Genomic DNA, 15,478 nt, shown 5'->3' on the forward strand with positions numbered 1-15,478 from the left:
TAATAAATCTAAACATATACATATCTCTAGATTTATTAATATCTAAATGAATATAGGCAATGCTAAAAAGTCTTACATTGTGAAATGGAGGAAGTATAAACTTAATTGTATATAGGTCATTATTAATCATAGAAATTAGGTAAATGTATCTATATGCTATTAGTTGGTTTGTCTCTGAACAATGAAAATCAGTCCCTTCATCTCGTTTACGGTTGATTATTAGTTATAACGCTTATTAACAATAAAAATGTACATGCGTTAAAACTTGTGTATGTGTTATATATCTTAGTGATTTATAAGCCGATGTTAAAAATAAATTACGCTAAAATTATTAAAATCAAAAGTGTTTGATGCAGCTAATAGGCTAAGGGCCTGTTTGGCACGGGTCTAACTGCACCTCCCCTAGAGCCCAGTCAAATAGTTTCAACTCCGTCTAAAATAGGAGCAGAGCTAGGTAAAGCGTTCTCACAAAATAAACTAGAGAGGTTCAATTTGGTTTAGACTGCTCCACAAAATTCCACTCCAAACCTAACTCCTAGAGTTAAATTTAGAAGTTAAACCTCTACCAAACGGAACCTAAGGCTGCCTTCGAAAGTGGAGGTTGGGAACTCCAATTGTTTGCATGCAAAACGGAACAACAAATAACGTTGATTAATTACATATTAGCTAAAATAAACTAGAAAACTGAATTAATATGAATTTTTAAAGCAACTTTCCTATATGAACTTTTTAAAAAAACATATCAGTTAGCAGCTTGTGAAACGTGTGCACGGAAAAAGATGGAGTAGAAGTTAGGAAAAGGTGTTGTCGAACAGAACCTAAGATCAAGTTTAATAATATAATCAACTGCTAGTTTCAAAAATTAACATATTATCTATAACTAACTTGATAGCTCACTTATACCATACTTACTTATAGATATATACCATACCATTAATGCATATCCTATCTCACATAGGTTATTGGAGCTTGTGTTGTAGTTGACTACAAATCTTTAACCAACTTTTCTCTTTCCTTCAAGTAAACACAAATATAGTGTGGTAATATGTAGAACATACTTGCATCGTCATATTGGGTTGATTTGGTTTGTGGCCTAAATAGGCCTTACCAAATTTTGTCAATACCAAATTTTGGCATGACTAATTTTGGTAAGGTAAAGTTGTATTTGGATTGAAGTCAAAATAGCCTAAGTTTACTATTGAAATGGTCTATTTTCTTAGACATGCTAAAATTTGGCTTCAAACCAAATAGACACTAAATACTATTGAAATTGTCAAATATTGGTAAATCTAATTTAGGCCTCAAACCAAACCTGTACATTATACTCGCTCGGGTCAAAAGAGGCTATAGGCAGGGTAGAGTGTCATTTGGACCTTGAGCATTTTAAAGAACAAAACATTCAAGTTAATATTTTACTCCTGATGAGAGAGTTGCTGTTACAGAGTGTGAAAAACCTTAGGATTCCTGAACATATTTTACTCCCTGATGGGTAAAAAGAACAGAGTGATTAATTAATGTCTGATGCTGGGCCCATCCAAGACCAATCATGGTGGAGCTGCAGTAACTGTTACTCCAATATTGACCAAATGTTTGTGTACGTACTGTAGTAGTAGTATGTATGACCAGCTAGCTAGTCAGATTCCAAAGAAAGATAGTACTAGTAGTAAAAATAACTGAAAACAGGCGTACTATAGTAGTAATACCTAGTACTACTGAGTGAAAGCATGGGGTGTACTCTTGTACGTGTTTTACATGCTATATGTAAGAGCATGTACAATAACAGATTATAAATAAAAATGAAAATAAAGAAGAGAGATGAGCAGTTGGTTATAGATTTATAGCCAGCTACAATATGAACTCGAAGACACAATTTATGTATAACAGGTAGGATCAGATATTAATAGTATAGTATATATTTGTAGGTAACTATTATATAAATTGGCTATAGATGATTTGGAGCTAGTAGTTGGCTATACTACTATTAAACTTGCTTGGCTATACTATTAAACTTACTCTAAGCAGAAGTGGTGACCAAAAGCCGGGAGTACACCCTCCGTTCCTAAGTAGAGCAATTTTTGGTTGAAAGAGATACAGAGTACTTTCCTAAGGATGAATTTGGACATACTCCCTATCTAAATTCATAATATTAGGATATATCACATCTAATCAAAAGTTGTTACATTTTAGGATGGAGATATATACATACCTACTCCATTTTGTATCAAAATAAACCAATATATATGAATTACATTAGTTTATTTTCGGGAAGGAGATAGTAGGGACATTTAATGTTCACTTCTATTCTGTGCTACGAGGTTTTGGTGTGATACTATGGTGGAGTCATAAGATTTCTACCGTTGCAATTGAGGCTGTGTTTAGATCTATGGGTAAAAAGTTTTGGCATGACACATCAGATATACGGATATATATTTGAAGTATTAAATATAGACTAATAGCAAAACAAATTACAGATTTCGTCTATAAACTGCGAGATGAATTTATTAAGTCTAATTAATCCATCATTGGCAAATGTTTACTGTAGTATTACATTGTCAGATCATGAAATAATTAAGCTTAAAAATAACATCAGGAATTTCAAAACAGGCTCTGAGTATTTGTTACGAGAATTTCATTTTGAACCTCTAAAATAACATCAAGATTCTACTATGCATTGCATCTGCTGACAACGTGATGTAAAGTATCTCTTCCCTCGACAGTCGTCTAAGGTCCCTCTATCAAATACTAGTCTACATTCTCACACGGATTCTGATAATATATTGTTAATGTAAAATTTAAAAATAAACTAAAATCCAAAAAGAGAAAACACTGACTTTTACTACTCATATCACCAGTTTTTAATCGGAATCCTGAGCTATATATCAAACAATGACTAAGTTCCTTTTATTTTCTTTACATAATTCTCGCCTTCTTTTTATCCTTATAGGCTAGGTTAATTTGTAACACATTTTGCTACCTTAATTTAATTAAGGAACAAATGGTATATCTCCGATACGCAGCAGGAAGCCACCAAAATAAAGGCCTATTTAATCTTGAATAGCTAACAAGAGTAAGCATGAGATAAGTTTAAGACTGCTTAAGTTTAACTCTAGTTCTTTTGTTGAAGTTCTCAACTCAACTTAACTCTTTTGTTTTTCACGTACACACCTTTAAAACTATTAAACAGTATGTTTTTTAAAAAATATATACAAAAGTTGCTTTAAAAATCATATTAATCCCCTTTTAAAAAATAATTGATACTTAACTATCGTGATTTAATGAGTCGTTTCTTTTTACGTGCGTGAGAGATGAGTTTTCAACACCGAGCACCGAACTCAGCTTGAAGCTTTAGATTCTAAGAAACAATGGATGAAAATCTAGCAAGTAATTAATTAATTTAGAGAAGCTAAGATAACAACTTTTATCTTTCAGTTTGTTATCTAAGTATAGTATCTTAAAATTTTAAAAAAAGCTAAATTATTTGGAAAAATTTTATTTCTTAAAAAAATTTGTAGATGCTAAAGTCTTCGTAAACATGTCCTCAAACTCGGGTGGGGATGGTCTAGGTATGCGATTGAACTAATTAAACTATGGTCCAGCTCTGCTATATATCTTAATTTACTTTGACACGTGAACTTGTCGTGAAAAATATATAATGCAAACCAAATATATAATGAAACTTGAAAACTATCGTTGGATTAAAAAATAACATTTGAGATTGATCCACGTCACCAAAAGAAAAAAAAGTTTTCAGGAGTAAAGTTTTTACTCATGATGTGGACAAATCTCAGCCGTTTATTTTCAGATCTCACGATAGTTTCCATATTTGTATTACATATGTGGTTTGTATTACATATTTTCCTAATTTATCGCTGGCCGGTGAAAAAACATGTTGAAGTTTGTGTTCTTGTGGCAAACACATATCTTAGTTTACTATTTTGATAGTTAGCTTTTGAGAATATTGAGAAGACCAGGTTCTGACTTCTAGTTTATTTTCTGGATTCTATAACTACAACTATTTTTTGGGATTGCTTTTGACTCTAGAAGAAGCTAGAGATGTCAGAACTTCCCCAAACGGGCTCCTAATGCAAAAGAATGCATTTCACGAAAGAAAGTTAACTTTCCTCTATTCAAAGGAAATTCTTGACATCAGGAAAAACACAAAGGTGTTCATATCCAAAGCATGATTGTTGGATATTTGTTTGGGATCATATGGCTATATGTCATGTTTAGAGAGCTTGATATCTGTAACTACTCGTGGAGTTTTTCACTGACTCAAACAATCAAATTCTCGCTTAAATTATATGAATCAGTAGCTAGCTTTTTCTTATTCACCTCAAAATATAGTTTTAGAGCTTTTATTCACCAGTTTTGATGTATACAACTTTTGATAGAATTTTAATGAGATCATAGATGCAATCACTGGTTTGTCTCTTAAAATGTGTGTTAGGAGACGCATTCACGGGAGTGCGAGTGTAGTGTTACATATATACTTGTGTGTGGCCGTGTGCCATGTAATCGAATGGCCTGTTTAGATTGTAGCCAAAATAAACCTTATAAAATTTTGACAATGACAAAAATTTGGCAATTTAATAATATATATTGCCAAAATTTTGGTAGGATTTTTTATGTATTTACTAAAGTTTGGCAAGAAACTAAATGAATGTGCTTATTTGGCAACTCTAAAAAAATGATATGGTTTGAAATGAAATCAATCTGAATAGGTCCGAAAATAAAAAAAAATGTTGTATGATTTTATAAGGCATAGGAATACTGCCGTTGTGTTTGTGTAGCGCAACTGTGCATAGTACAGTGTCTCATGTTCTCATGATCTCGTCCCTTTGCCATGCCAGACGTACCTGCCCGCCCAGTCACCTCGCCTGCGTAATCTCTGCATATGCATCGCAATTCGCAAGAGGCGAGAGGGAGGATCCAATGCTGCTGACACGGTGGGTCCCACATAAACTGACACCGTAGCCCATCAGCACGCTTTCTGAGCTTCTCCCTCTCCGGTCTCACGGTGTCCCCCGCCTTGAGCCTGGTCAATGACAGGTGGGCCCGTCCTGCGCGTGGGACCAACCGGTCAGGGGGTCGGTGCGGAGCTCTGGGCTTTGCAGCTGCAGGTCGCACGTGTCGCGGGGCCCCATAGCGGATTGGATGTGGGCCCCACTTTCCCCAGCCGCTAAGAGCATGTACAATAACAGACTATTAGCCAGCTACAAACATATTTTAAAGAGATAAAATATGAGAGAAAATAGCAGCGGGGCTACAGATCTGTAGCCAGCTGCAGCACGGACTTCAAAGACACAATGTGTGTATGACATGTGGGACCATGTACTAATAGTATAGTAAGCAATTATTGTATGAATTGGCTATTAGATTGGCTATATATGAATTAGAGCTAGTAGTGGGCTATACTATTAAACTTGCTCTAACCACACGCGGGTTTTGGTTATAGACTTCATAATTTTGCACATCCTTTTACAGAAAATCTATCGTACGGTATTCCGTGGAGACAGAATAGTAGTACTGCCTTATCTCCTTTTCCTCTCTATCTGTATCTCTTCCCCTCCACTCGCTCTCTCTCTCTGTCTCTTCCCCTCCACTCGATCTCTCTCTCTCTGACTACCACCCATGAGCACGGAGGCGGCAACGGCGACGACGGTGGTGGCAACAGCGGCGACGACGATGGCGACGGCGATGCCGTCACTACCAGCCCCCGCAGATGACCTGGACGACAGTCGGCGGACCACCACGGGCGACGGCCGCCGTCGAGAAGCCTCCTCATCAAGCTCCTCAAGCCGCTCCTCCTCTTCATCATTCTTGTCGCTGGCTTCTTCGCCGCTGCCGCCTTCCTCCTCCTCGGCTGCGCTGGCGCCTCCTACAGTCGGGGAGCGCTTGGCACAACATGAGCGACGAGGAGCTGCTCTAGGCGGCGTCAATGGAGCTACGAGTTTGGCGGTTTGGAGCGAGGCACGACGACGAGCGACGGAATGGCACAAGGTAGGCACCAGATCTATCGCCTCCTCTTCCTCTTCCTCCGCCGCCGCCCAGCTGCTCGACCTCCCCGACCTGCGACTCCTCCTCCTCCTCCTCTCTCTTGGGATATCACGCTGATACCCAGGTACCAAGGCCTGATACCTAGGTATCAGCTCGATACCTAGGGTACCAGGTATCAGTCGATACCAGGGTACCAGCTGATACTAGTGTACTAGGTACCACCTTGATACCTTACCCAAGGTACCAGGGAGGATTGGATAAGGTGGAATCGCAGAATAGCATGGACCTCCCCACGAAATTGATTATGCGTATTAAATCTCTCGGGATTTTAGTTATCCCGTGACTGCTAGGAGCAACGGAATCCCGTGGGGTAGCAACCCTCATCCTTTTATTACCGATGGTGTAATTTCCCCGTACTGAGCTGGATCACGAGTCATCAAATATTGGTCAGGATGCATGCATGTTAAATTATACGGAGTACTTCTTGTATCCCAAAATAAATAGTAATAAACGTAACACAACCGAAATATAAACCGACTTAATTGCATCTAAGCGCGAAATGTTCAGAATTATATTCCTAACCAACATGTCCGTGTGAGCACGTAATTTCGGTTGATCAGACCTCCAACGGAGTAAGGGCATGTTCAATGCGTAGCCCGGCGAGTGGCTCTGGCTCACGGCGTCGATTTTTTCGGTCGGAGCCGTCTCCCAGCAGAGGGCCATGACCCCTCTGCAGGGGACGCGCCTCCCTGTGTTCCTCCGCTCCTTTTCGTCGAGCCACAGGACTGGGCTCCACGTTGGAGACACCGTGGCTAGGGGAGTGGCTCATGGACACTGCTCTCACCCATGGATTTTCCCCTTCCACCCCTAGCCCCAGCAGTCTCGTGGTGAAGAGATGCTTCATCAGCGACACGAAGAGGGAGGCGCATAGGAGAGAGGCGACGAGAGGTGGTGCGAGAGAGAGAGAGGCGATGACGATGACTAGATCCGGCCACTAGCCAATGATGGGCGGAGAGGGAGGCGTACGCGGTGGTGCCTCGCTGTCCTCCGCGACGGGAGAGAGGAGAGAGGCGACGATGGGTGGCGAAAGAGAGAAAGAGGAGAGTGGCGATGGCGACGACCAGATCCGGCCATTGCGCGCCATGGCAGCCGTCCGTCGGCCACCAGCCGGCGAGGGGCGAAGGGCTTCCTCACGCGGCGGCAGCGACCAGATCTGGCGCAGGCTATCGGCGCGGCGGTGGTGGCTAGGGAGGGTGAGGAGGGAGGCGATAGCTGTGGCTGGGGAGGGCGAGGAGGGAGGCGGCGGCGAGCGGCGGGGGAGAAATAGGCGACGCGCGCAAGAGAGGGGGAGAGATTGGCGATGCACATGCGCGAGAGAGAGGAGAAGTGTCGGTGGGGAAAAAAAAGTCGTCGGTGAGCTGGAGGATAGAGGAGGGTAGTATAGGAAAATATTCACTGTGGGGGCTTTTTGGTTGGGACACCCATTGTGGGCCTGATTACTTTCACCCAGTTGCCTCATATTTCAAAGAGCCTATCTAGTGTAGCCTTTATTGAAAGATGAGTGTCTCTGAGAATGTCCTCAGTTAGTGAGAACACTCTAGGGGTGGCTTTGATTGTACATGCTCTAAGTGGGCTGCCAGTTCCCTTTTTTTCCTAGTAACTCATTGTTTGTGTTGCATATGGGGTTAGATTAAAAAACAATCTAGTTTGTTTACTAAATAATATCCAACATAGATTAATCTGGTTTGTAGCATTCTACAAACCAGATTAATCTATTTTGGATATTTAGTAAACCATGTTATTTCAGATTAATGCCATTTCAAACCATGCTATTATTTGGTAAAAATGATTATGTGGCTATATTTAGTAATGACTATGGAATTTTGACAATATTATATTGAGCACATCCTACTAAAATTTGGTAATGTTGTCAATTTATCAAAATTTTGGTATTACCAAATTTTGAAAAGTTGTATTTCGATATCAATCTGAACATACCTTAAGGCCCTCTTTGATTCAAAGGAAATTCATAAGAATTTTAAAGGATTTTATGTCTATAGAAATTTTTCCTATATAACCCTTTAAATCAAAGGAATGAATCCTATGCAATCCTATGAAATTCCTATGGAATGCCTCTTCCTATGCAATTATTGGAGGAAATTTAGGGCTTATTCGGTTCACAGGATTTCCAAATCACAGGAATAGGAAAAACGTAGAAATAATGTAGGAATGCACGTGCAAAACAAAGGATTGGAACACATGAATTTTTCCTCCACCGAGCTAAACAAAAGAGGATAGAGTAGATGTTTTCATTCCTATGGAATTAGTACATTTTGGAGGATTTTTAGAGGATTGGAATAGTGTTTCTATGGAAAATTTTCCTTTGAATCCTACAAACCGAATGCATGAATAGTGCTTATTCCAAAGGAATTGAGATTTCCTTTAGCAATCCTTCAAAACGAATAAGGCCTTAGCATGAGGTAGAACCTCATGTTAAGAATCCTTTGAGTCTTTATATCTCCTCAAATTCCTGTGTTTTTCCTACGGCTTAATCAAACGGTCATTCCTATGTTTTTCCTGTGTTTTGTAACCCTCTGTTTTACACTTATATTTCTGTGAGAATTCTATGTTTTTTATATTTCTCCGTTTTTTATTTCTATAATTCAAAGAGGCCTTAACTCAGTTGTTTGTTAGTAGTAGTTGTTTGTGTGGCCACTGTACAAATTTCATGTCTCTGCGCACATATACCAGACCAATCAAATGAGTAAGCACAAAGCAATCGATGCGCTAACATGTACCTACTCCTGTATTACATTGCGACAAACAAGATATATATTGCGAATCAAAGCCCATTAATATCTTGGTTACTATTTACTCCCTCCGTCAAAAAAAACAAACCCGGGTTTCCGTGTCCAACGTTTAACCGTCCGTCTTATTTGAAACAATTATGAAAAAAATTAAAAAGACAAGTCACGCATAAAATATTAATCATGTTTTATCATCTAACAACAATGAAAATACGGATTATAAAAAAATTTATATAAGACAGACAGTCAAAGTTGGACACGAAAACCCAGGGTTTACCTTATGCCCTGGCACAACGAGCTGAACTTGGTTTTTTTTTGGACTTGGTTTTTTTTTGGACGGAGAGAGTAGTTAAAAAGACGGCCAATTTATTTCACTGGGCCTGGTGAACCGAATTGACGTGCTCACACTAGCATGTTGGTTAGAAAAATAATTCTGAAAATTACATGCTTGGATTTGAAATTACGTGGTTGCATGTGTGTTTAGATTAAAAAAAAAGTCATGACCTGGTTTCAATAACTGATTATAATAAGTACTCCCTCCGTTTTTTAATATATGACGCCGTTGACTTTTTCTCACATGTTTGACCATTCGGCTTATTCAAAAAATTTACGTAATTATAATTTATTTTGTTATGGATTGTTTTATCGTTCATAGTACTTTAAGTGTGATTTATATCTTATACATTTGCATAAAATTTTTAAATAAGACGAATGGTCAAACATGTAAGAAAAAGTCAACGGCGTCATCTATTAAAATACGGAGGTAGTAATGTTTGTTAGAAATAAAAAGATAATTTACTAGATGTTTTACGAGTAAAATTTTTATTCATGATGACGTGGATAAACCTCGTAGATCTAATTTTCCCCATCTAACTACACATTTCTATTTAATATGTGTGATTTGCACCGCATACTTTTCCCGACAATAGATCATCCTGTGCGTGCTTAGAGCAGGTGCAATAATAGACTATATGTCAACTATAAACACATATCGAGGAGATGGAAGAAGGGAGAGATGAGCAGCGGGCTATAGATTTGTAGTTAGCTACAGCACAGACTTCAGGACATAATATGTGTATAACAGATGAGACCCGATATTAATAGTGTAGTATATTGTATATATTTGTAGATAACTATGGTAAGGTGGCTATATTATTAAACTTGATCTTAAATAATTAACGAAAATCATCGAGGTAGGCGAGGGCAGTTTGGTCAGAACACACACACAAAAAAAAGTTAAAGCTCGGAAACGGCAAAAGCTATGGCGACCGACCGGTCACTTCCCACTCCCTAGTTCCCAGTGAACAGAGCAGGCGCAGCCTCCACTCCTCCTCTGCCACTCCACTCCCCACCACCACTCGCATCACCATCCATCCATCCATCTCCAACCCAAGCCGAATCACACCAATCGCCATCGCCATCGCCATTGCCGTGCGTGGTCGCCGGTGCCGGCGGCGGAGGGGGAGGGGGACCAAGGGAAAAGAGAGAAGGTGAGCTGAGCTGAGCTGAGGTGAAGTGGTGCTGAGGCGAGTGACTGGGGGGGCAATGGCAGCGGCGTGGGTGCTGGCCGCGGCGGCGGCGTTGGCGCTGTGGGCGGCGGCGGCGGAGGGGGCAAGGTCGCCGGCGGCGAGGGTGCACCGGCACCTCAAGAGGCTCAACAAGCCGGCCGTCAAGAGCATCGAGGTTGGGCGGCCAGTTCTTGAAAACATTTGCTTCTTTTTATTATTATTTCTTTTGGGGGTTATCGCTCAACTTTGTGTTGTTGATGCATTGTTACATTGGGAGTTCAAAATGTTAGTATTTTCATTTCACATTCTTTTTTTTTTCACTTTTGTTTCTATGAGTTTTGGTCTAGCATTGATTTGCTAAGATTTTGAGATGGATTGATTTGCAGAGAAGAAAGTTTGCCCCTCTTTTCTGTGCTTCTTTTGGGCTGTTCTTGGTAGTTTTTCTCATTGCTGCTTTAAAGAATTTTTCGAGAAAGTTGCAATCTTTTGGAGGTACATTTTGGCAACTCAAGCAAAAGAAGGCAGAAAAGACGTGTCCTGCTTTCAGGCTGGCTCTGGCAAAGTTGTATTATTCTCCAATGAAAAAAGGGGTTGAATGAACAATTCCTTTTTTTAAATCTTTCTTTACATTTCCGAACAATGATTTCTGCGTTTTCCAAAAAGTTCAAAACCTGAAGCGTTTGTCTTCTTTTTTTTTGGTATTATTGTTATTATTATTTGTCATGAACAAATGTCCTATCCGTTTGAAACTGTTTTGCAAACCGATGCAGAGCCCAGATGGAGACATCATCGACTGCGTGCATCTCTCTCACCAACCAGCATTTGATCATCCCCTACTCAAGAACCATACTCTCCAGGTAAAATGCTTCACTTTGCAATCATTTCAAAGAACTCATCAAACCTGCATTTACCACAGTACATCTGTACATGGTCCAATATGTTGCATTCAACATTTTTCTAAAAGAAAGCTCTGTCAAAAATCTTTATCCTTGCAGATGAGGCCGGCCTACCACCCTGAAGGCTTGTATGATGATGACAAGAGAAGCGTGGCCTCTGACAATGCCGGCGAGAAGCCGATGCTCCAGCTATGGCATCAAAAGGGGAGGTGCCCGGAGGGCACCGTCCCGATCAGGAGAACGAAGAAGGATGATCTGCTCAGAGCGAGCTCGTTGCGGCGGTATGGCAGGAAACGGCATACCGCCGTGAACCCGATGTCCATTGATCCCAACATGCTCAATGAGGGTGGTCACCAAGTATGTCCGAATACGATGTCATGTTGAGTTGAAATCAAAATGGAACATGGTAATGGCATCGGCATGTTTGGTACTTAACCGAAACTGTTTTCTTGTTGCAAATTCAGCATGCCATAGCGTATGTGGAGGGGGATAAGTACTATGGTGCCAAGGCCACCATTAATGTGTGGGAGCCCAAGATTCAGCAGCCTAACGAGTTCAGCCTGTCCCAGCTCTGGATCTTGGGGGGTTCATTTGGTGAGGATCTCAACAGCATCGAGGCCGGGTGGCAGGTACTACTGGGAAGAAAACCTGAGCTCATATGAGCTTCATCGCATTCATAATTACACGAATTGAATGATGACCGTTTTCGCGGTCGGCTGTCCCCTGCCATGATGCATGGATGCAATTGCAACCTGTGATGTGTGTCTGATCATTTGCGCTAACCGCCGTCCTTTGATTCATCAGGTCAGCCCAGACCTCTATGGAGATAATAACACTAGGCTGTTCACATACTGGACTGTAAGTTTCACAAACTCAATAATCCATATGCTTATACTATTGATGGTACATGGTTATACTATTAATGTTCTCTGTACTCTGGCAACAGACATTCTGTTGTTGATGCATTAACTTCGGTGTCCCTTACGTTTGCTTTTGCACTGGGGTCTTTTTGTAGAGTGATGCTTACCAAGCAACAGGGTGCTACAACATATTGTGCTCCGGATTCATTCAGATCAACAGCGAGATCGCCATGGGTGCGAGCATCTTCCCCATCTCGAACATCGCCGGCTCGCAGTATGATATTAGTATTCTGATCTGGAAGGTGAGCAATTCATAAACTATTACCAAGGCATCATCACATACATAATGACATGCTTAGTGCCTTGAGAATTAGCACAAGAACTCATGGGGCCAGAGAATCTTTCCCCACTTGCTCTAATGCTCCTTCACACACCTGGTTCTTTGAAAACCATTTTGTCCAAATCACATGTACTAGGCATGCATAACTAACACTAATGTGGCATCTCTAGTGACTATATTATCGAAAAAAAACTCTAATTATATAGTAATATTCTATGTGCTTCATCTGTGGACAGGACCCAAAGGAAGGAAACTGGTGGATGCAGTTCGGCAGGGAGTATGTCCTCGGCTACTGGCCGTCCTTCCTCTTCTCCTACCTCGCCGACAGTGCGTCGATGGTTGAGTGGGGCGGGGAGGTGGTGAACTCGGAGCCCGACGGCACGCACACGTCGACGCAGATGGGGAGCGGGCGGTTCCCGGAGGAAGGGTTCGGCAAGGCGAGCTACTTCAAGAACATCCAGGTGGTGGACAGCAGCAACCAGCTGAAGGCCCCCAAGGGGGTGGGCACCTACACCGAGCAGTCCAATTGCTACGATGTTCAGAACGGCAACAATGGCGACTGGGGCACCTACTTCTACTATGGCGGCCCGGGGAAGAACTCGAATTGCCCATGAATTTGGTGATGAAGAAGCTGATGATATATATATATATATATATAATATGGTGAAGTGTGCAAGTGTAACCAAGCATTAATCATGTGTGGAATACAGATTGATCTGCATCTGTTTCTTAATTTAGTCCTAGGTAGTATATGTGTATCTTTCCTACTGATTTTCTTTTTCTTCTCTTCATTAGTTTTTTCTTCTTCTTTTTCTGATGTGCCATGTAAAAGTTTCTGAAGAGAAGCATGGCGTGAGGTGGTGGTGCAGGGGTGATGATGACAATTGATTTGTGGGTAATTTGCAAGTCAAACGGCTTGTGATCAGTACTACAAATTTATTAGCTGTTGTGTTAGCTGATAAAATGACTTGGTAGTAGACAGTAGTTCTGTAGAAACGTGAGAAAATTTGACAGATTCGAAATACAAATTCAAAGCAACGAGGAAGGGAGCTGGGCTAGACTGTCAGAAATCCAATGTACACGAAGAGAAAATAATAAATTCTTGAGGTGGCCTACCTGCTCGGGGAACATGTTTGTTCTCAGAAGAGTGTTGGTAGCTGAGAAACTCTGAATCCATGGTTCACCTCCATTTTATATCAAACTAGCCAATAGATCGTGCGTTGCAAGGAAAAACAAATTAAGTTTATAGCTTATTCAGTCAATTAAACACATATTTAGTGTAAGTAGTACTTTTATGTTTTTTTATTGAACAAGTAGTTTCTTTTTTAGATAATAGAAATGTGTTACATCTCTGACCTCTGCCCGTAGGCACACAACAAAAAGTCTAGAAGTGAACAGAAAAGAGCTTAAGAAGTAGTTGATTTCAAAATTTAGGAAGAGCCATGTATAATTGTATAGATTGTGGTATAATAACATAGATCGTTAGACCCAAATGTCAGTGATAAGGGTGGTGTGATAACGGCCAGCACTACTAGTAACATTTTAAGTAGCATAAATGCATACCGATAGATATATGATGATATTTTAATGCAATAGCTGTATCAGGGTCTTTGGGAGGAAAAGCGAGAGTGATGAATGCCAAAATTTATATGAAGATGTCAAATTTTATATGACACCGTTGATTTTTGACGTGATATTTGATCATTCGTCCTAATTAAAAAAATATATATAAATGCTATTTATTTCGTTGTGACATGGTTTCTCATTAAATAAATTTTACTATAAATTACACTTAGGCATATTTATACAAATGTTTTTTAAAAAAGAATGATCAAACATTATTTTTAAAAGTCAACGACATCAACTGTTAAAAACTGAGGGCAGATCAACAGTGTTAGCATCGGTGTCAGGCGACACCGACGACTTTTGGCAAAACCTAAATTATTATTTTTAGATCCGCCACTGAAACGGAGGTAGTATCAATTACAGAAGAAGAGCGAGAGGAAAAGGAGGGCAAGCAGTGGCGGATCCAGAAAATCGATTCGTTGGTGTCAGAACGTGTCTATCGGTGTCATAGCATGCTAATTACACTTAGATCATGGTGTTATAGCATATGAATAAACAGTTTCGCTATAGGTTTTGCCGAAAGTCGTTGATGTCGCCTGACACCGGCCCTATAACTATATATCCTCCCCTGAGGGCAAGTGTGAGGCAATGGAGGAGACCTAACCGGCGGCTCACCATCACCGGAGCTGTCTGCCAGTCAGTCTGCCGTGGCCGGCGGTGGCATGGGGCATGGCCGAAGCGGTGCCTCCTCTACTTAGGCCAAAATTTGGTCTGGTCTGAGGCTTCAGCTAGGTCACACCACCATTCATTCCTTCATTCATCGCTGCCCAAATTAAGTTTGTAATTTGCACCCCTACTCTCTCCAATTTTACAATTCTTAACATTTTAGACAACACATGGCCTCCAAAATATATCTTTGACTATATATTTCTATTATAACATACTAGTCGCATACCTGTGCAACGCACAAGTTATTATCAATATTTTAAACATTGTTTACTTCTTGGATTTTATATTTCAGGTGCCAGTCACTTTTGTCATATAATAGCCCTATGGTTCTCATCACTACCCTATCACTGAAAACAAAAATTCCTTTCTAGGATAAAATGCTGGAAATAGGCTACTATAACATACAAAAATTTTCAAAACTACGGAACATTAACTTATAACTCATAACAATTTTTTTTTTAAAAAATCAAAATTACATATAAATAAAGCAAACAACAAAATGCAGTTAAAATGATCTAAATCCCACACTGCATAGTGCAGTTTTGAGGACTAAAAAGTTACAGATTTTTAGGCGCCTTAATCACCTTGTTTCTTATTCATAATTATATATGAGTAAAATATATGGCCAATCCCTAAACTTGTGTGGTGGTGTCACTTAGGTCCGTGAACTTGGTTTAATGTACCATCCCGGTCCAAATGTCCTTTAACTGCGTTTGACCGCATGCCACGTAGGCAACACTTTTGCTCTCAGCCCCCTCCACATCACAACACATCG

General features: G+C 40.4%; 1 protein-coding gene across 1 annotated transcript; it reads left to right on the forward strand.

Moving 5' to 3' along the window:
* Positions 1-10,061: 10,061 nt before the first annotated feature.
* LOC127780137 (uncharacterized) lies at positions 10,062-13,320 on the forward strand. Its single transcript, XM_052307096.1, has 7 exons — positions 10,062-10,487; positions 11,083-11,169; positions 11,308-11,565; positions 11,673-11,837; positions 12,013-12,066; positions 12,224-12,370; positions 12,645-13,320. The coding sequence occupies exons 1-7, from the start codon at positions 10,350-10,352 to the stop codon at positions 13,020-13,022; spliced, it is 1,227 nt and encodes a 408-aa protein (XP_052163056.1). The 5' UTR covers positions 10,062-10,349; the 3' UTR covers positions 13,023-13,320.
* The last annotated feature ends 2,158 nt before the right edge of the window (positions 13,321-15,478 follow it).

The sequence above is a fragment of the Oryza glaberrima genome, chromosome 7, assembly GCF_000147395.1.
Source record: "Oryza glaberrima chromosome 7, OglaRS2, whole genome shotgun sequence".
NCBI lineage: Eukaryota > Viridiplantae > Streptophyta > Magnoliopsida > Poales > Poaceae > Oryza > Oryza glaberrima.